The 20,925-nt window shown below is 38.8% G+C and overlaps 1 protein-coding gene across 2 annotated transcripts; it reads left to right on the top strand.

Moving 5' to 3' along the window:
* The first annotated feature begins 5,107 nt into the window (after positions 1–5,107).
* LOC127433626 (ubiquitin-related modifier 1-like) lies at positions 5,108–20,578 on the top strand. 2 transcript variants are annotated; one of them, XM_051685671.1, is made up of 5 exons: positions 5,108–5,185; positions 11,953–12,023; positions 17,945–18,026; positions 19,421–19,469; positions 19,918–20,578. In XM_051685671.1, exons 1-5 carry the CDS (start codon positions 5,151–5,153, stop codon positions 19,984–19,986), a joined length of 306 nt encoding a protein of 101 aa, XP_051541631.1. In that variant the 5' UTR covers positions 5,108–5,150; the 3' UTR covers positions 19,987–20,578. The 2 variants fall into 2 exon arrangements, with proteins under 2 accessions (XP_051541631.1, XP_051541630.1); XM_051685670.1 differs by having other exon boundaries at positions 19,421–20,578.
* Positions 20,579–20,925: the final 347 nt, after the last annotated feature.

Below are 20,925 nucleotides of genomic sequence, written 5' to 3'. Positions count from 1 at the left end.
CTGTCTTTGTGATTTTTGGTCTGAAAAATTATTTAATGTAGGATTAAGTAATTTCTTGCTTACATCTGCTTCATAACTATCATTGTTTTCTCTAGTTTCAAGTGAACAGTCATGTAAAATAGAAAGAATGATGTAATCATTAGTTAAAGGTGCTGTAAGTGATTTTGGCCGTTCTGGAACTTCCATGAGACTGAGCCGTTAAACTAGACACGCCCCACTTTCCAAAACACCGCCCTCCAAAGATAGCGTTGAGACCATAACCGAACTGTAGAGCAGTGCGTCTTCTCATGGTTGTCAAACACAACAGTAGCAAAAAAGCACCCCCTTAGCTGACAACTGTTATGAATCTGAATATGACATTAAAGGGATAGTTCACCCTAAAATGAAACTTCTCTCATCATTTACTCACCCTCATGTCATTCAGGATGTGTATGACTTTCTTTCTTCTGCTGAACACAAACGAAGATTTTTAGAAGATTATTTCAGCTCTGTAGGCCCATACAATGCAAGTGAATTGTGGCCGGAAATTTGAAGCTCCAAAAAGCACATAAAGTCTGCATAAAAGTAATCCATAAGACTACAGTGGCTTAATCCATAACTTCAGAAGCGATATGATAGGTGTGGGTGAGAAATAGATCAATATTTAAGTCCTTTTGAAATGTGACAACTGCTTCAACTACTATACTATGAGAACGAATAAAATGATTTACAAGCAAAAAGCAGATCAAAGTCTTCTGATTGGCTGACCAAAGAATGTGTCAGGGTCCGCTGTCACATTTCAGTTTGCTGTTTACACAGTCTAGTGCTGTCACAGAGCACTAGAAAAAATATCTTAGGACTCTTCTTCTTTCAGCTGCTCCCGTTAGGGGTCACAACAGTGGATCATCCCTGATCTGCATATTTGACTTGGTGCAGGTGTTGCAACATATGCCCTTCCTGACACAACCCCCAGTGACTGGGGGACTCTCACTCACTATGGGGCAATTTAGAGTCTCAAATTCACTTAACCTGCATGTTTTTGAACTTGTGGTGGAAACCGGAGCACCTGGAGAAAACCCACACAAACACGGGGAGAACATGCAAACTCCACACGGAAAGGCCCAGTTGAGCCGGGACTCGAACCCGGGACCTTCTTGCTGTGAGGCGACAGTGACAACACCACCATGCTGTCCAGATATCTTAGGACACTAATTTCAGTGACATCTTTTAGGGAGAAGGAACATTTTCCATCCCATAAGAAATCACTTACAGCACCTATATATTTATGGATGGTACTAAATTATTACATTTATGGATGGTACTAAACCATCAGAATGGGGGAAAAAATTGGACTGTGGCATGATTGTTGGTGCCAGATGGGCTGGTTTGAGCATTTTCTGCATACCATCCCATAAGAAATCACTTACAGCACCTATACATTTATGGACGGTAATAAATTGAAATTAATTATCTGATAATGTGTTGATGAAGCATATTTCTGTTTTAGTTCCGGTTTGTAATGATCAATTGAAACATGTAAATGCTTCACGATGCAAGATCGAGGCCAGTCGTTACTTACTCCTTTTATTGATACAGTGCGGCTCTGCAGTATGACCACAAGGTGGTAGCAGTGGCAAGCCAGAGCGCTCAATACGGCATCAAGGGCGTCACGCAGTGACGTCAGCATTCACAGCATCTCACAGTACTTGGCCCTATTTCACAGATGTTATCATCTGTTTGATATATATATATATATATATATATATATATATATATATATATACACACAAGTTTAATAATGTAATTATTAAATATGATCTCTTCAAGGTTATATTAACCATGTTAGAAAGTTTCTCTAATTTTGCGATTCTAGCAGAATTGGGCATATCAAATCTGATTGTGAGGCTTTGAATGTAAATTCCAATCATAAAACGTGCATGCATCTCTCCAATTCAACAAGATTACAGAATTAAGCGTATGTATAAAGATGAAACATGACATCTAGCTATTTTATATAAAAATAACACCCATCTGTAGGTATGTGAGTGTGAAGTTGTGAATGCACTGCAACACAGAGCATGCGTGTTGGCTTTGAGTTGTGAGTGCGTCAGGCTAAAGTGACTTCACAGAGACAAGATGGTGGCTGTGGGTGGGTGTGTGTGGGGGGGGGTTGCAACATACCATGATGCAATCTTACAGTGTGTGCTTGTGTGTGCATGCACAAACACTTGCATACGTATGTGTGTGTGCTGTCCCTTGCAGAGCTGTGTCAGTCAGAGCGAGGTCCACCAGGCACTGCTGGCAAAGCGGGCACACTGACAGAGATGCAGGGGCCACTGTTCACTGAATACCCACTCACACAACACATAAAGGCACAGCCGAGCTGTCCGTCACACATCACTGTGTCAAATTATTATGGAAATGCAGATTAAGATCTTTTATCAAAGGCTGCTTTTGAGTATTCAGTCAAATGACAGATTAATAAATAAATATAATATAAATTCTAGGCTATATAAAAATTGGAGGATTATGCAATCTATTAAAACAGATACAGTATGTTTGATTTACTTAGAAACAGTAATGAGGTTTACATGGGGGGGGGGGGGGGGATACATGCTTTTGGGTAACTGACATTAAATACTTTTGAAAAGATGAAATGTCCTGCTGTGTGACATGCTACATCTAGAAATGTTTTAAACAGCATTTTGCTAATTAGTTTATAATTATTATGCATGCCATTTTATGGCCTCCATAGTCCAAGAGATTACTTGGAATATTTGTACTAAAATTTGTGTCACACATTTAAAATTAACTAGTGAAGGGAAAATGGTGATTAAAATGGTGAAAAGCACTTTATAAGGAACACCTGTACACCTACTTACACATGCGATTATCTAATCATCCAATCGTGTGGCAGCATGCAGAAAATCATGCATATACGGGTCAGGAGCTTTAGTTAATGTTTACATCAACCATCACAATGGGGGGAAATTTTGATCTCAGTGATTTGGACTGTGGCATGATTGTTGGTGCCAGACGGGCTGGTTTGAATATTTCTGTAACTGCTGATCTCCTGGGATTTTTACGCACAACAGTCTCTAGAATTTACTCATTTTGGTGCCAAAAACAAAAATAATTCAGGTAGCGGCAGTTCTGCGAATGGAAATGCCTTGTTGATGATAGAGGTCAACAGAGGATGCCCAGACTGGTTCAAGCTGACAGAAAGGCTACTGTAACTCAGATAACCACTCTGTGCAAATGTAGTGAGCAGAATAGCATCTCAGAATGCACAACACGTTGAACCTTGAGGCGGGGTTAGGGTTAGGGTTAGGGTCAAGCTTGAAAACTTGATCACAGATGATATGTTGCCTTTGTCTTTACCTGGGAATATTTCTTTCTACCTGGAAATAGTCAACTCTGAAAGCCAAATGTAATCTTTAAAACAAAAATAAATAGAAGTTCAAGGTGAACCTGCCGTTCAGCCGCAGTATTATATTACGTGACTTTATTATTTGTTTTTCAATCTTTTAAAAATGCTTTTTGTGTGCCTCTGGGCTATTTGTAGGCAAAGTGTTTTTCAAAACAACAGGGTTTTGGGGTTGGCATTACTGTTCTGAAAATGCATGCCCTGTCTTAGAAATTGTGTTAAAGCCATCGAGGAACGCCGTGACATGCAGTTTGAAATGGGGTGAAAAACATGTGCAACTCAATTTTTATCCAGATTACAGTAGTTATACCATCTTCTGTGGTTTTGTAGGAGTGAATTTATGTCCTTCTTTCTTTCTTTCTTGTTTTTGGAAGCAGAATTATTTACAGACAAATCCGATGGTGACAGCAAACGAACAGCCTGTCATGTTCTGAACAGCTAAGTACACGTGAAGTGACTGGATTACATGTCTTGGTGCTTTAACACTTTGTCATCTAAATCTAGAGCTCAAACACACACACACACACACACACACACAGTGTGAGGTTTTTTTTATTATTATTTTTAAAGGTATTTTCTATCCCCTAACCCTACACCAACCCCTAAACCTAACCCTCACCGCATTTTTAATGCATTTTTTTTTTTTTTTTTTTACATTTTCATTAAGAAACTATTTAGTTGCCGTTGTCATGAGGACTGTTGGCTGGTCCCTGTTATGTAGGTGAATTCAGGTTTTCTGTCCTTGTTGAGACATTTGGTTCTCACAATGTAGGCAAAAACTGACCCACACACAGATCTAACCCCTGCCTTTTTAAAAATTAATAAACCATTTTTTCCAGTATTTATAAGCCAAATTTCCAATTTAGGATGCCCCCGAATGTCCCCAAAGAGTGATTTGGTCAGATTTAGCTCATTTTTGTAGACAGTTCTGTCCCCAAAACAAGTACATACGTATGTACGTGCATACACGAAAATACAACTATGGCAAAATGTTCATCTATATGTAATATCTTTGATACAGGTTTAGTGCACATATAAAATTCATGTGATGCATATGGTATGAATAGTCAACTGTTTTTGGAAGTCCATCCTGATCGTCCTCTCGTGTGACTCTGGGCCCCCCTTGCCCCTCAGACTTCACATTACCACATAAATGACCGACTGCAAAGGGCCAGTTCAGCCTTGGAAGCCAACAGAAGGCAGGAGATTTGCAATTCAATCTGCTCCTGGTCGGGACAGACCTGTCACCAGTGTGACAGAGGCCGAGGGGGTGGGGGACCACTGCATCACACCACCATACATGACAGCGCTTCCCCCTTTCACTTTCATGTTAAGATGGAGACACATTTGGGATATATTGTAAAACTATTACTAATATTATCATTTTTTTTTGTCATGTAATTATTTAAACATTTAAATAAACATCACCATTAGATACTCATTTTATTCCAGGCTGCCTCAGAAAGAACTGTAGAACCACAAATGTTTTAGTACCTGCAGTTTAGTGCATTCAATGATTTTAAATATCAACCTACACATTAGAATTTCATTGTAAATTCATTTGAAATATAACCGACAATTTATCATTTTGTGGGGGTTAAGAGAGGTGGGAAAAGAAGACCCAGGGCTTTTCTGTGGATCATCACACAGACCCGCCCTCTCCAGTAAACTGGCCAATGGGATCCTCGGAGGAAGACGGAACTGCCGGTGAAGATGCGAGATTAGTTCCGGGTTTAACAGCAACATGGCAGCACCCTTAGCTCTCCACCTGGAGTTTGGGTTTGTATATATCGCTTTATTCATAAACCATCACATTTTACGTGCGTTTCCACAGCTGCGTTAATATACGTCATGCTTGACAGCTCTTTAAAACGACTCGATGAGTAAACGGAAACTTTTTCGTTAATACCTGGATGATGAAAGCTGCTTCTTCAGAGGTGTAGCGGGAATGATGACAGTAAAACGGCTTTTAATATAAAATACTACTTATTAGAAGTTATATTTGAGTTGTTTGTTTTCATGGAGCAGCATGTGTGCAGGGTCAGAAATTAAGGGGCTTTTGGCAAAAATGCCCCCATAATGAACTCTTCTGTTTTCATTTGTAACATTGAATTCTAGGCCTAGGTATACCCTATATATTATTGCATAGAGTATTTATGTTTATAAATTGGTTAAAGCATTTTTTATATTAGAAAAAATGCCCCTAAAAATTAAATGCAGAGGTGCAAATATTCCCACTTAAAGGGATAGTTCATCAAAACATTTAAATTCATAATTTATTCACCCTCATGCCATCCCAGATGTGTATGACTTTTTCTTCTGCTGAACACAAATGAAGATATTTAGAAGAATATTTCAGCTCTGTAATTTCCATACAATGCAAGTTAATGGTGACCAGAACTTTGAAGCTCCAAAAAGCACAAAGGCTGCATAAAAGTAATCCATAAGACTATTAATGTCTTCAGAAGCGATATAAGTGTGGGTGAGAAACAGATCAATATTTAAGTCCTTTTGCTTTCTATAAAGCTCTACTTTTACTTTCACGTCTACATTCCTCTTCTTTTGTTTTTGGCAATTCATGCATCGCCACCTACTGAACAGGGAGGATAGTTTAAAGTAAAAAAATACTTAAATATTTATCTGTTTATCACCTACACCTATCATATTACTTCTGAAGATATGAATTTAACCACTGGAGTCTTATGGATTACTTTTATGCTGCCTTTGTGTGCTTTTTGGAGCTCATACAATTTTTTGGTACCCAATGGATCTACAGAGCTGAAATATTCTACAAATCTGGGTTGGCATGAGGTTGGGTAAATGATGAGTGAATTTATTTTATTTATTTTTTTCAATGGAAAAGTTAATTTCTGACTCTGGTGTGCTTTCGCAGTGGACCAGAATGAGTGATGTAAGAGATCTGACAGGCAACAAATAATTTACAACACTGAAAATAAATATATTACATATGTATTGTCATATTTTGATTTTAAAATGGTTAGAGACGCTTTAAGCCTAAAAAAAATAAGTTTTCTCCCTGTTTACAAACAGTAAAAGTGGTGACATCCCTCGTGGGTGACATCTGTTTTGAAAAGAGACACTGTTTATTAATTTCCTAACAGCACCTGATAAATTGGTACTGTATGTCAGAGTGGCACTAATATCATTTATGATAAAGAAGAATTGGACGATTTTCATCAGAGGTGGCTTAACTGATTGACAAATGTGTATTTCCTACCTTTTAAGTTTTATATTCTTCTATATAAATATATATAGGAAATGATGGGCAGAGAAAGGGAATGGGATCAGAAAAAGTTGCGAGCCGGATTCTAACTTCAAAACTGCAAAAACACTACAGCTCAGTCTGTCAGAGCATGTGTGTTACCAGGCTGATCTCACAGTGAATTCGGACACAGTAGGTTGATTTTTCTTAAGCTGGAATCGGTCTGTGCTTACTGAAATTCTAAACACTGCCTCCAGCGGCCAAAACGGTAACTGTTGTTGGGCATATGGGCACGTGTGAGCTCCATTTTCTGGGTGAAATGTTCACGGAGGGGCGCCAAAAGCGAGTTGTTTTCAGCTATACAGGCTGTAATACAGTAAAGAGGAATGCATATTTTATAAACTGAGCCCTTAAACCTAACCATCAGTGGAGTAAAAATGAAATGTAAGAGGGAAAAATGCAACCTCCATATTGCGCTAATCACTGTTTATGCAAATGAGATTACCTTCTGGTTTCAACCCTGGTGTCCAACACTGCTAACACAACGCACTTCCGTTCGAGCCACAGGGGAAGGTAATCACACTGGAGTTGATGCAAAAACATCTGATTGGAGATGCCGCTTGTCTGTGAGCTTGCATAATGTGGCCAATCCCAGGCTACTGGAACTCTCGGGAACAACATTCTGACTTCCTTGTGATCCTGTTGGTGCTACCCGCAGTTCACTGTATTTCTGTGGAGAAACTTAGTCTGTGGAATTAAACACTAGCATACTGTTTACTACATACTGTCAGGGACTATTGAGCAGAGAGGGGCCACTTCTATTAAAAATGAATGGCAGAAATTGGATCGGTCAACAGATGTAGAAAGGAAGACCCGCCTTACAGGTAAAAAGCCTGTAAGGCGAACAGTACTGCAGAAGTAGTATGATAGTATGCAATTGCAAACAGAGATCGACAGAGAGATTGCAGGGAGAGCAGATTGCATCAGAGTGCCTAAGAGAGAGCATCTCAAAACAGTTCTTGGCCAGAGGTCATCGGGTGCAGAAAAATGTTGTATTTGGCACTCGGTCAAAGATTTTGCTGCTTTTAAGTTCCAACAGAGTGCTAAGTGACTATCCATGGACAGAGATGGTGGTGTTTGTGAGTGGCCTTTCTGAGGCTGACACACAGGCTGGCTTCTCTCTGTACTGCTAGAGTACAGGCACTGCGCCAGGCCTGGCGATCTGGAGGACAACTGGGCATTCTCCAGGAGATGTGAGCACTCTTTATTGGGCCTGCACCTGCTACATGAGTCCAACTCTGACTTCATGTTCCTCACTATCTGTCTTTTTTTCTCTGTCACGCAACATCTATCATCCTTACATGATTATCACTTACAGACTTCTCATTTGCTTTTATTAATTACTACTTGACAATTCACTTAACAGTGAATACTGTAACGGTATCTTTTTTGAAGGGGATATGTTGGTCTAAACAAATTCACAGGAATAATATCAGCCACTCTGCTGCCTAGATTTTGACATTGGTTACTGAAAACCCATCAGAAAATGGTTTGAGTTCCAAGGCTGAGAAAGAATAAGTAACATTGCTAACACTGTTCTACATTACAGAGAAATACGAAACCGTAATAATGAGCCTTTAAAATATACATTTTTCAAGCGCACGCACGAAGCGAGCCACAGCGACACCGTCAAAAGCGGTAATGATTCTGAATGTGTCGGAAAAACCAGCAAGGAGACTGTCTGAACATTTTGTTTTATAGAGAGAAATGCACATTAGGGTTGTGCCGACAGATGATGATCTCTGGGATCGACGATGGTCAGAGTGATCACCAGTAGCTGATGCCTTTGACAATATCAGACAATATTTGGCTCGTTTTCCTATTAATGTATAAAATTATTATTATTATTAGGCTATTATTATTATCAAATTAATATTACAAATAATTTACCCGTAGAGACACAGACACACGCTTTAAGAAACACATTTTATTATATTATTAAGAACAGATGACAGAAAAGCCATCTATGCGCATGTATGTTTATGCGGAGTCGTGCAGTCTCGTGGAATCTAAAAGGTGCTTTGAGTTCAGTTCACTTTATTTCCACAGAGCTGTTTATTGTGAACGCAGCTCTGCAGCCTATACATCTGTGATTAAAACATAAAATAATACAAAAACAAGTTCACCTCGAACCATGATTTATATTTCAGTGATTATTATCATCATGTTAATTATTATTATAACATTTATATTATAATATTTAATTTTCCAGCTGCGTGTTTAGACGGATACTTGCCTGACGGTAAATGGAAAGTGTGTGTATGTATATATATATATATATATATATATATATATATATATTATTTTAATTGCATTTTAGTTTCGTTTGGAGTGCAATTTGAATTTAGAAGTATATTTGATTTAAGTTTTAAGTTTTTAAATAAATTAATTTTCAATGCAAAATCACTAAAGCAAGAATATTCACTGATCCCTGCAGCCCAGGGGTTTCCGATGTAATATATATATATATATATTAGTGAAGGAGGGAACAAAACGAATTTATTCACACGCATGATTTTCCCGGATAACGAAATACCCGACCGGTAGAGAATGCAAAGATGAAGTAGGTTCTTTGCCAGAGAGATGTTGACAACTGTTGAAAAACCATCTTTCAAAAAGTTGAACAACACACATTTTAATTGCACTTAATTTTTTTTCCAGTTTCATTTGAATTTTTAGTTAAAATAAATAAAAAATAAAGTTCTAAGTTTGAAATCAAGATGTCTTGCTTTATTGTGTAGGCTTAACCCTAACCCTGCCTAATGAAAATTACCCCATTGTACCACCTAGCGTCCAACCAGCGGTAATACCAGTGTTTGTCGGTTTCCTGTGGAGTTTTTTTCTGCCACCAACCGACCAATCAAAACTTGGTCGACCAAAACTCTTCTCATTGACTAACCTTTGGTCGACTATCAGGGGGCAGCCCCAATATATATATATATATACACACACACACACACTGGTGCCCAAACGTTTGGAATAATGTACAGATTTTGCTCTTATGGAAAGATATTGGTACTTTTATTCACCAAAGTGGCATTCAACTGATCACAATGTATAGGCAGGACGTTAATAATGTGAAAAATTACAATTACAATTTGAAAAAAATGTTCAGAACTTCAAAGTGTTCTCATCAAAAAATCCTCCACGTGCAGCAATGACAGCTTTGCAGATCCTTGGCATTCTAGCTGTCAGTTTATCCAGATACTCAGGCGACATTTCATCCCACACTTCCTGTAGCACTTGCCATAGATGTGGCTGTCTTGTCGGGCACTTCTCACGCACCTTACAGTCTAGCTGATCCCACAAAAGCTCAATGGGGTTAAGATCCATAACACTCTTTTCCAATTATCTGTTGTCCAATGTCTGTGTTTCTTTGCCCACTCTAACCTTTTCTTTTTGTTTTTCTGTTTCAAAAGTGGCTTTTTCTTTGCAATTCTTCCCATAAGGCCTGCACCCCTGAGTCTTCTCTTTACTGTTGTACATGAATCTGGTGTTGAGCGGGTAGAATTCAATGAAGCTGTCAGCTGAGGACATTTGAGGTGTCTATTTCTCAAACTAGATACTCTGATGTACTTCTCCTCTTGTTTAGTTGTACATCCGGCCTTCCACATCTCTTTCTGTCCTTGTCAGAGCCAGTTGTCCTTTGTCTTAAAGACTGTAGTGTACACATTTGTATGAAATCTTCAGTTTTTTGGCAATTTCAAGCATTGTAAAGCCTTCATTTCTCAAAACAATTATTGACTGATGAGTTTCTAGAGAAAGCTGTTTCTTTTTTGCCATTTCTGACCTAATATTTACTTTATTGATATTTACATGCCAGTCTATTGTATACTGTGGCAAATCAAAAACAAACACAACAACAATGTTAAGCTTCATTTAATGAACCAAATAGCTTTCAACTGTGTTTGATATAATGGCAAGTGAAACCATACTTATCTACTGACAGCAGACCGTACAAGATGAGTAAAGACACATTCTTGCATTCAAACACAGCTGGACGGAGTGCAACACTCAATGCAGGGTTCTCAAGATAATTTTTTCTGTTTCAAACTACGTTTAAAGTGACACAGCGTCATAACTCATTTGCGAAATGGATTGCTGTTGTGTTTGTTCAATAATATGGAAATAAATCATTTATTGCCTTCTAAAGCCACTTTTTTATTGTGTAATCAATGCTTTACTCATCTACCATGATATTGTAATGTTTTTTAACTATCTGAATTATTTATTATATTTAAAATTATTTACACACAATTATTTTATCATTATTTATTGAATTATTTATATTTGGGTCCTTTCTCTGCAAATATTGATATATGCGAAAAATTTGATTAATGATCAGCACATCATGTAATTAATTTAATTTAAAAAAATTAATCGTTTGACAGCCCTTGTAAATATTATGCATGTTTACATGATTTTAGGGTGATAATATAAGAGATTTACTGCCATTATGGCATATACCAGATTTCAGGGTTTACCGGTGTTACATCATCATTACAACAAAGTTGTAATATTGGAAGTGATTTTGTCAAAATAAAATAATTTTAACACCTATACTATTGACATGTTATGGCTATACTTTTGAGACCATGTGTATTTTAATGTTAATGGACTGGCCCCATTCGCTTCCATCCTAATTGTCTTACTGTAATCGTCATTTTTTTCTTTTTTTAATAATAAACAAGGGTGAAGTCGAAAATTTTTTTGTGGTAATCAACATTATATCACAAATGCTGTTGATTGATCTTAACTTGTATGGACCCGGAAAATTCCTTAACGCACAGCACTAGCAGTTATCTGCCTATAGTTCTTCTAATGAATGAATGAATGGTTGATCAAGCAGAGAGGTAGATGGTATGGTCTGCAAATTTTAATGGGATAGGTAGGATTAGGATTATGGGCAGGAGAGTGGGAGATTATTTATTTGGATAATCTGTCCTAATTAGTGCAGCTCAAGTACAGGGTACTCTCTTGACTGACCTAAACTGTAGTTTTAAGTACTTTTAAACAGGGTGCTTTACTCCCCTGCTTAAAATAATTTAATGGTCTTTTCTGTGATGTGTAAGATTTTAAAGATAAGGAATCGGTGGAGTTTCTGTTATAGAATAGATGTGTTTTGTATGTATTATGCTTAAGGAAATAAAAAAATGCAATTATTTAAACATTAATATTGTATTGTTGGATAGTAGATGGATCTGTAAGAGGAATTTACTAAATTATAGGCATTGTATTTCCCCTTTTTTTTTTTTTTTTTTAGAGGAGGAGCTGAACTTCTGTTTGATGGAGTCAAGAATCATCATGTGACACTCCCCGGCCAATCAGATCCCTGTGAGTATAGAAAAATGTAGTTTACAGTTGTGTTGTTAGTGGTGTGTGCTAAGGTAAGCATCAGTATTACTTTTGGTCATATTTAGGGTTAGGGATTTAACAAACCACTAACCCTAAGCACTTCAACGCATATCTCTTCCTGCACCAATTATGCTACGGGCATGAAAGCACTTCATTTCACTTGTTGAGGAGAGGTACGCTATTTCTTTTCTAAGCAATGGGATTTGTTTGCTTGGAGGAAAATAAAATCCAATAGACTTAAAGGAGGGACCTGAGCCATATCTAGAGAGCAGACTAAAGACTTGGAGGTGGGCTTTTTTGACCCGAGTCTGTTAGCAACCCCTCATACCACCCTAACAACTGCATTGCAATGCCCTAACATTCCCTCAGAACACTATAGCAACCCCACAGCAATGCCCAGGCAACCCCCCATAAAGCCCAAAGTATACTTCGTCTGCGTACAGGACGAGTGATGCAAATCTTGTCATCAGCAGGTGGCGCAAGCACTGAACGTGTGCAGCCTGATTTTTCTAACCGAGAGTCTTTGAACACGCAGAATGCGCATGCGCCTGGAGTTATTTGCACTAATTAGTGGGTCCACAAGGTGGCAACACTTACATTTTGAGATGTTGCTGTTACGAAGAAGTGCTAGATGTAATCGCTGCTAAACGTCAGGAGATGAAGGTAAAAACAACAACAGTGGATGTGCAAGTCAAGAGCACGTGTGTGAGGAGGTCTGGAGATACCTGCATTTGTATAACTTGAGTCTGAAGGAATAGACATCTTTGTGAGTCTAAACTCCTGAAGAGAAAGTCTGGTATCTCATAGCAGTCGTAGCGCGCATGCGCCAACTGCCTGTGTATGTGCACACAGTTATACGGAGTATACTTTGACAGGCTCACGTTTGACTGTACGCAGACGCTGAGTGTTCGCATCAAAATGGAAGTATACCCAGGGCTTAACACACATGCTTTGTTGTGGTGAGTTTTGTATGGAAAGCACCACTTACATTTTCTTCAGAAGAAGTGTACGTTCTCAGATTTAAGTGGGTTGTTCAAAAAATTATGCTTATAATGCCCAGATGGTCTTGAGTTTGCTAAATATTTTAAGAGATTTCTACCAAACTTAAAAATTTGGCGCCTTTTACCCGACAAACCAGTGCCTTTTCATATCCAGCACTGATGACTTAATTAGTTCCAAATGTCTCCACCCTTTCTTTTCCATTGCCCAAGAATCGGGGTGTGGGATTCACTTACTGGCCTTTTGCCCTGCTGGAACTAAAGGGTGCCTTTTCTTTTGGCTATTTCCACAGGGAAAAAAGCCACACAAATTATACCAAATTATGTGCCTCTTTCTCCACATATCTCTTTTTTTCTGCTGTTCCTCTGCCTGATGCTCTTTTCCCATTCACTGCTTTCCCTCCCCTGACCTCTCCAAGCCCTGGTTCACACGCTTCCCTGGACACCTTTTCTTCCAGGCAGTCTTGCTTTCACCCTGACGTTGGGCCAATAGCGAATCAGTGCTGGCCTGCCATCACAAATCGAGTTTTTTTATACCCTCCACCCCTCCCTCGGCAACAATGGAGCTTGAGCCCCTTCTCCATGCATCCCACCTCCCCCTCAACCACCACCAACATCTGTGAGCCTCCCTGCGCCGGCTATTCTTTGCCTAACTGCTCCATTATTGGGCCCCTTTCACTTGTAAATGCAGCCAGTGATACTGTTGATGGATCTTTTATGCCCAGTGCTGGGGTCACAGGAAAGGTATGGAGAATGGAGGGCCAGTAAAGGAGGGAGGGACAATTGTTACAAAGCACTAAGTCCTTTTTGTGTGCAGTCACTTTTTGGGATGCCTGACACTACAAATGCCTCACTCCCGCCTCGCATTCCTCCAGCTTCTTGGTGGGACATCGGGTGAAAGTGGTGGGATGTTTGGTTGTGGGGGAGTGCTGGCATTGCCCCAGTATTTAGGCAGAGAGTGGGTGACATGTTCTCTGGCATCTCTGGATTGAAACTCATTGTTTGACAGTCATTAGCAAATAAGATACATTGAAGATCCAAGACCATATATTCCATGCACATGCTAAGAAGTCCCTGGAAGATTTATAGATAATTTTTTTGGACAGGATTAGTGGTCGACCAATATGGCAACCAATATATTTTCAAAGGGAGGTAGCAATGTCAATATCTAGAAAGCAGAATGGCCGATGCCCTACACAATGCAAATATATATTGGGTGAATTTAGGTAAATTGGGCCACGTTTTGGCAGTCATCTCAATTCTGTGAACATCTCATTTGCTAACATTAAATTGTATTGAGATAATATGTATAATATTTAGGCTGAATACAGGAAAGTTGGGCCACTTTTTGTCATCAATATTGGGACATTAATTGTGGGGCAGTTTCAGCCACATAGATTAAGTCATTGGCCAGTGATGTGTGATATAACTTTGGTCATTAAATAGTTAGGCCTGAATAAATAAGTAATTGTAAGGAGTCACAAAGCCAGTTTTTTTTTAGTGGTTGAAAAGTTTTTTTTTTTTTTTTTGGTAGGAACTGCCATGATTTATTCCGATTTTTATATTGACCTGCTGCTTATAGTTTCCTGGCACAAACATGCAGACAGTGACTTCCTTATTTTTTGGGATATTTCCTCTGCTTGTGGTCTGAGTTGTAGAGAACAGGACTAGAACTTATGACCAAATGTGTTAGTATACATTTTTGCATCCCCATCCCAGCTCGGTGTTTAGGACAGTTCTCATATATGTGTACTCTGGTGGCCTTGCTAACCTCTGCAAACAAGAAAAAGGTCAATTTCCGTCACACTGAAGTATCCACGACAACCTGCCCACAAAAGTGGATGGCAGGAGGGAATGTGACTACCAAGACCTCGCCGGGACCCAGGAGGTGACCTTGGAGCACATTTGAAGCCCATAGTCCCTACGTTTGTTTGTGGGTATGATTTGAGTATGTCACGGATGGCTAGCTATGATTGCTTAGGCTGACACTGATGCTGAAAAGTAATCCCTCCTAAATTTTCTGTCTTCTGGTCCAGACCCCTCTGAGTGATTGATGAGTAGCACTGAGCCCCCCGCTGCTGGACACACACACACTACACATACATATGATTGTCACAAAATAAATGTCTTCATTACCTCCCACCCACAGATAGTGGCGATAATGACAATCGTCATGCTAAAAGAAGGGAAACAGCGCAGGTTAGCCAGCCACTATGCTACGTAAATGGCGTCACCCTCCCACGCAGGATATATCCCAGCATGCACCTGTCTGCGATGATGCACCCACCATCCCCAAACACACACGCATGTTATCACTCCTCCTCCTACCCTTAAAACAACTTCTCCAGTCCTTTTTGCTGTACAAGAAAAGGGGGCAATGAAGATGTGAGGCATCTTGTTGACCCCTCACTCTTTGCCCCTGGCCCACATAAACCACCCTTTGTTTGATAAAATGAAGCAGTCGAATTTCGCTTCAGTCTTTTCAAGTCCCCCCCTCCCCCACAACCGACGGAATTATTCGGGTGAAAGTGATCACGTATGTTTTTCTCCCCTGCTTTTGGCGCTAGTCGATATTCATTGCGGTAGTGCAGCACTGAGGCAAGCATCACTCTTCTTTATAGGTGTAGGAGTGCAGGCTAGCTGAGCTGCAAGGTAGAGCGATCGTTACACAACTGAAGAGGCTGACAGCGATCCAATTAACCTGAAACAGCCTCTGTTTCTCGGCCCCTGCCTCTCGCTGAGAAGCACGCCATGCGCACACACTTGCACGCATTGGTGCTGACATCTCTAAAAGCTTCAGTTCTAGTGGAAACTTGTCCAGTTGAAAGTATTGTGTAGACCTGCACCCACTTGCCCTCCTCTTTCATCCTATTGCTAATTATTTGTTCTGGTCTAATTATACACACTAGCATAGCCAGTTAGCTGTAGCACAATGGCGGTAGCAACTGCAAATCCGCTGGTCATCATGTATCCTCCAACCCTTCTAGGGTTTCCCAGCCCCCCTCACAGGTTCTGGTGAAACTTGCCCAGTTGAAAGTCTTGTAAAGACCTTTTCTTCACCCACTTGCCCTCGTCTTTTGTCCTCTTGATTATCATTTGCCCTGGTCTTATTATACATGCTAGTATAGCGGGTTTGCTGTAGTACAATGGTGGTAACAACTACAAGTCTGTTGGTCATCACGTCTCCTCAAACCCATCAAGGGATTCCCAGCCCCCCTAGGTTGTCTGGTCCACCCTCCAATGTTAGTCACTATTGCCCACCTGAGAAATTCTGTGTCCCTCTCCATTGCTCAGATCGGGACAGGTGTCAGTAAAACAGGTATCGCTGCATGCACACAGAAATCAAAAGGATGACGTTCAGCATTAAATGTTGCCAAAGGCCTGTTTTAATGGACCCTTTTTTTTTATTTAGAGCCAAGATATATGCTGACATGCATAAGAGCAAACACCTACACACATAGTGCCAGATATTCTTTAATACCCCTTTATATTGAATATCTCAGGACGATGTAAAATGTACAAGATGGTGATTGCATTACAACCATATTCTATTTGCATCTTAATTATTATTATTATTATTATTTTATTATTATTTAGGATTCAGGTAAGTTGCAAAGATTGTTGTAATGCATTTCCTAGATTTCACACAGAGATTGAGCAACTGCACTGGATTTTGTTGAAGAGCAGTAATTGGTACAGTTGCATCTATATGCATGTTTGGAAATGTTTACATGAATTTGCGCAGGTGAGTGTTCGCATGTGTTTTGATGGGATGGGCAGCGCGGATGCTATATTTGAGTTTCAAAGCTCTGTGTCTGTCACATTTCCAATAAAAGAAATAGCTTTTCATATTGACGAACTCTTGAGCTCCAAGAATTTGCCATTTGTGGAAAGCGCAAACAGCCTTCAGTCTTGCATCTTAACAGCGCCAACTACAGCAAACTCACAAATAATGAATTCAAGCTCCTCCCCAAATCTAAGAAAACAAAATGATCTTTTTGTTTTTGTTTTGTTTGACCATGTTTCTTTCCCTTTCTTACTGTTTCTCTGTCTTCATCTCCGCCCCCCCTCTGAGCAGAAAACTGGTATGTTCCAGACATGGACACTGATGATACAATGTTGATGTTGGACCAGAGACATACTGACTTCGCCATGTTGTGCAGTAGAGCTTCAGTGCTCACACACATGCATTGCTATAAAGCAATCATCTTTCATCATTACATGCTAGATTTATCTCAAAACACACAACACACATCTTGAAATCTAAACTTTACCCTTGCTTGAGTTGAATAACAACTAATAGCTGTAATTAGACTATATTTGCATCATTTGAGGTTCTGATTTTTATTGTGTTTTGTTACGTAGTATCTCTTTGCCCAGAATTTGAAATAACAAAATATTCAGAGCATGCAGATGTTTGCGAAACACTACGAAAAAGGTATCCACGTCGTTTACCATAAGGTTACAAAGGCTGGCTTTCTAGCACATTTCGTTTTTGTGGGGGAGGGTGTGCAGACATCCTAAATTTCATTTGAATTTCAACATGGGCGCTTTGGATTTATATCCATCAATCATCAACGCCCTCCTTTTTAATAGATATTAAGGCTGATTTTTTTTTGCTATACTTCTGTAGTGTAAAACATACCTATATAGTCACATTTACCTGGTCAATGCTTTCAGACCGGTACGGCTACAGTCTGAGTACGAATCTGAATTTAATTGGCATCACTGCAAAATTTTCAATGGTGTGCTCGAAAATGACAGTGGCCGAGTCTATTCTTGATATTCCTTCTATTAAATCCCCGCCCCCCCCCAATCGAGACTCTGTCGCGTCACATCGACCGTGAGGCTGGCTCACTGAACTCTGACCTGTAACCTTTGACCTCTGTGGTGCTCTTACAGGGGACATGAAGCAGCTGCTGGTGTGGATCCGAGGGAACATGTTGAAGGAGCGCCCCGAGCTCTTTATGCAGGGCGACACTGTGTAAGTACACAGACGCATAGTAAATACGTTACCTATGCAGGATGATGCTCAGGCAAACATACACGCCTGCACTAGACACACACTTGCAATAAATGCTGACCTACGCATTCGCTGTAGATTCGCTGTGAGGTCAAGTAAGTAGAATCACACAGCATTCCCCTGTGTGGTGTGTTTTAACGTAAAGATGAATTACTTCCTTTACTTCCTTTTTAATGCATCAGATGTGCTTACTTTCAATGTAAAAAATGTATTTTTGAATGTACAAATTAACATTAACCAAGATTATTAAATGCTGTAAAAGAATTGTTTGTTGTTAGTTCTTGCTAACTATTGTGTTAAAGGAATATTCTGGGTTCAAAACAAGTTAAACTCAGTCGACAGCATTTGTGGCATAATGTTGATTGCCACAAAAAAAATATTTGGACTCGTTCCTCCTTTTCTGGGTTACAGTGGGACACTTACAATGGAAGTGAATGGGGCCCAATTTTTTGAGGGTTTAAAAAAAGAAATGTGAAGCTTATAATTTTATAAAAGCACTTGCATTAATTCTTATTATTGCATTTTGTTTACATCTTATGTCTATACTTTTGAAACAGTGAATATTTTAATGTTTTACGGAAAAAAAAAAATTTTATATAAAGAAAAGGAGGGACAAGTTGAAATTAATTTTTGTGATAATCAACATTATGCCACAAATGCTTTCGATTGAGCTTAACTTGTATTGAACACGGAAAATTATTTTAATTTATGTTAAGGAATGCAACCTTATTAGAAAGTGTTAACCAATATTTTCCAAAGTTTGCTTTATGTGTAGCAAAATTTGGCTTTCTCCAAATGGTTTTGTGGACACAATTGTCATCGAGTCCATAAATTATCTTCATCCTAGCCTTGACATAACTGTAGCTAAAGAAAATATCTGATGGGTTACTGCAGTACACCGTGTACACTTCCATGGTGTATAAACCTGACCATAGACTGTTCTGCCATGAGGGACAGATCATTCACTGACCTACATATAAGAAAAGATTTGTTTTTATTATATGTATATATATATATATATATATATATATTATTTTTTATGAATAATCTAAGTGGTATTAATGGTTAAATACAAAGCAGAATCCAAAGTGTTGTCATTTTGCTTTATTGCTGTTTGCTTTATTTGCTTTCTTGGTTTTTGTAATTATAAATATTATGCTAATCATTGTGAGAGGATATTCTATGCATATTCTTCAGTGTGTTTCAGATTGCACGTGTATGTAAGAGATGCCATTCATTCAATGAACTACAGATGCAAGGGTCTTCGAGAAAACACAGGACTGGCTATTTTTATTGTGTATAAACAGGTTGCTTTACTGTCACTTATATGAGCTTTTCTTTTTCTATGCACACAGTAGACCAGGTATTCTTGTATTGATTAATGATGCAGACTGGGAACTGATGGTAAGTGTGTGTGTACATCCTCAATCACTCCCTCCACTCTCTGTTTTAATGACATGTTCATTTTTGGTCCAGTGTCAGCTCCTCTCCATTCATCTAATGTACATAACAGTTGTGCTAGGCTGTTCTTTCAGGAAAACGTGTATTGGCATCAGTACGTAATTTAAAGAAACAATCAATGGAAAAAAGTCAATGTCTCGACAGCTGTCAATGACGATGGAAACCAGCAAATCAAGTGTTGATTTAAAGTTAACAGTCTCTTCACATCAGTCTAGACTTTATTTTTGTGTTTCTGCAATACACATTAAATATATACTCTTCTGTAAGTGAATATATTAGTTCTTCAGCTTAAAAATGTGGTATGATTGACATTCTTTATAAACCAAATATTGACATTTTCACCACTAACATATATATTGTGTGTGCTCATGTCCACCTATGTCCTTTGCAGGGAGAAGTGGAGTACCAGCTTCAGGACCAGGATAATGTTGTCTTTATCTCCACACTTCATGGAGGTTAACTGACTCTTTAAAAAAAAAAAAAAAAAAGCACCACCGCACCCACAGGAGACCCTGCACCCTTCAATTGGCCAAATATCAAATGATCCATCAAAAATGGCTGTGTTTGCTGATTTCAATTCTGACATTGGACTTCTCAACCTATCCTGTGAAAAGACGCTGACTTATTTTGGTTTTAAATCCAATAAAATGTAACGTCATCGGGAATCAGGCTGCGGGGTGGACTGTTCGCTGGCCCCTGCACCTTACAGGAGTATGGGGGGTTAGGATGGGAGAATGTGCTCATTAGGAAGGTCACTCTGTCTAGCCACTGTCCAGATGGATTCTCTGGAGACATGGTGGACTGGTTGCCCCATGTCAAATGGCTCAGTTATAATTTTAATTTGTTTTTGTTTTTTTCAATGCCTTAATAGCCATCAGTTTTTTGTATGCTATGTAAGACCTATGCTTTTTTTTTTTCTTTTTCTAATCAATAAAAATTTTGTCATATTGTTTTGATACTAAATACATTTTCAGGGGAAAAAATGCAAATTCAAAAATGCATGTTTTTTTAATTTTTTTTTATTATTATTAAAATGAAGATATTTCTGTAAATGCTGTCCATCTTGTAGTGATTTCTTTGATATTTTTATATTAAGTATATATGTGACCAGGCTGCACTTATATACTGCTATATATATATATATATATATATACGTTAGTATACATCAACATAGTCTAATAGTCCGACATCTGCGACTATTATTTTTTTGTTTTTGGACGACTTAATAGTTTACCATCTTGAAATGGTACAACAACAATGACACTTTTCTCAGAAATGCCGCATTCACCTTTTAATGTTGGGGATTGATTATACTTCCTTGTCCTGGGGTTCACCTATAGAATATGCATTAGAATAAACTATATAGGATGACGGCGGGAGGTTGAGCACTGAGCGAGAA

This window comes from Myxocyprinus asiaticus, chromosome 43, assembly GCF_019703515.2.
Source record: "Myxocyprinus asiaticus isolate MX2 ecotype Aquarium Trade chromosome 43, UBuf_Myxa_2, whole genome shotgun sequence".
In the NCBI taxonomy this organism is placed as follows: Eukaryota; Metazoa; Chordata; class Actinopteri; order Cypriniformes; family Catostomidae; genus Myxocyprinus; species Myxocyprinus asiaticus.
The sequence above is the reverse complement of the archived record's forward strand: the minus strand, read 5'-3'. Positions and strand labels throughout refer to the sequence as shown.

Bases quoted from the DNA above. Each gene is read 5' to 3' on its own strand.
- LOC127433626 (XM_051685670.1), top strand. From the start codon at position 5,151: ATGGCAGCACCCTTAGCTCTCCACCTGGAGTTTGG. The intron at 12,024-17,944 runs GTGAGTATAGAA...GTGCTCTTACAG, and splicing joins CCCCGGCCAATCAGATCCCT to GGGACATGAAGCAGCTGCTG. The intron at 18,027-19,420 runs GTAAGTACACAG...CTATGCACACAG, and splicing joins TTTATGCAGGGCGACACTGT to TAGACCAGGTATTCTTGTAT.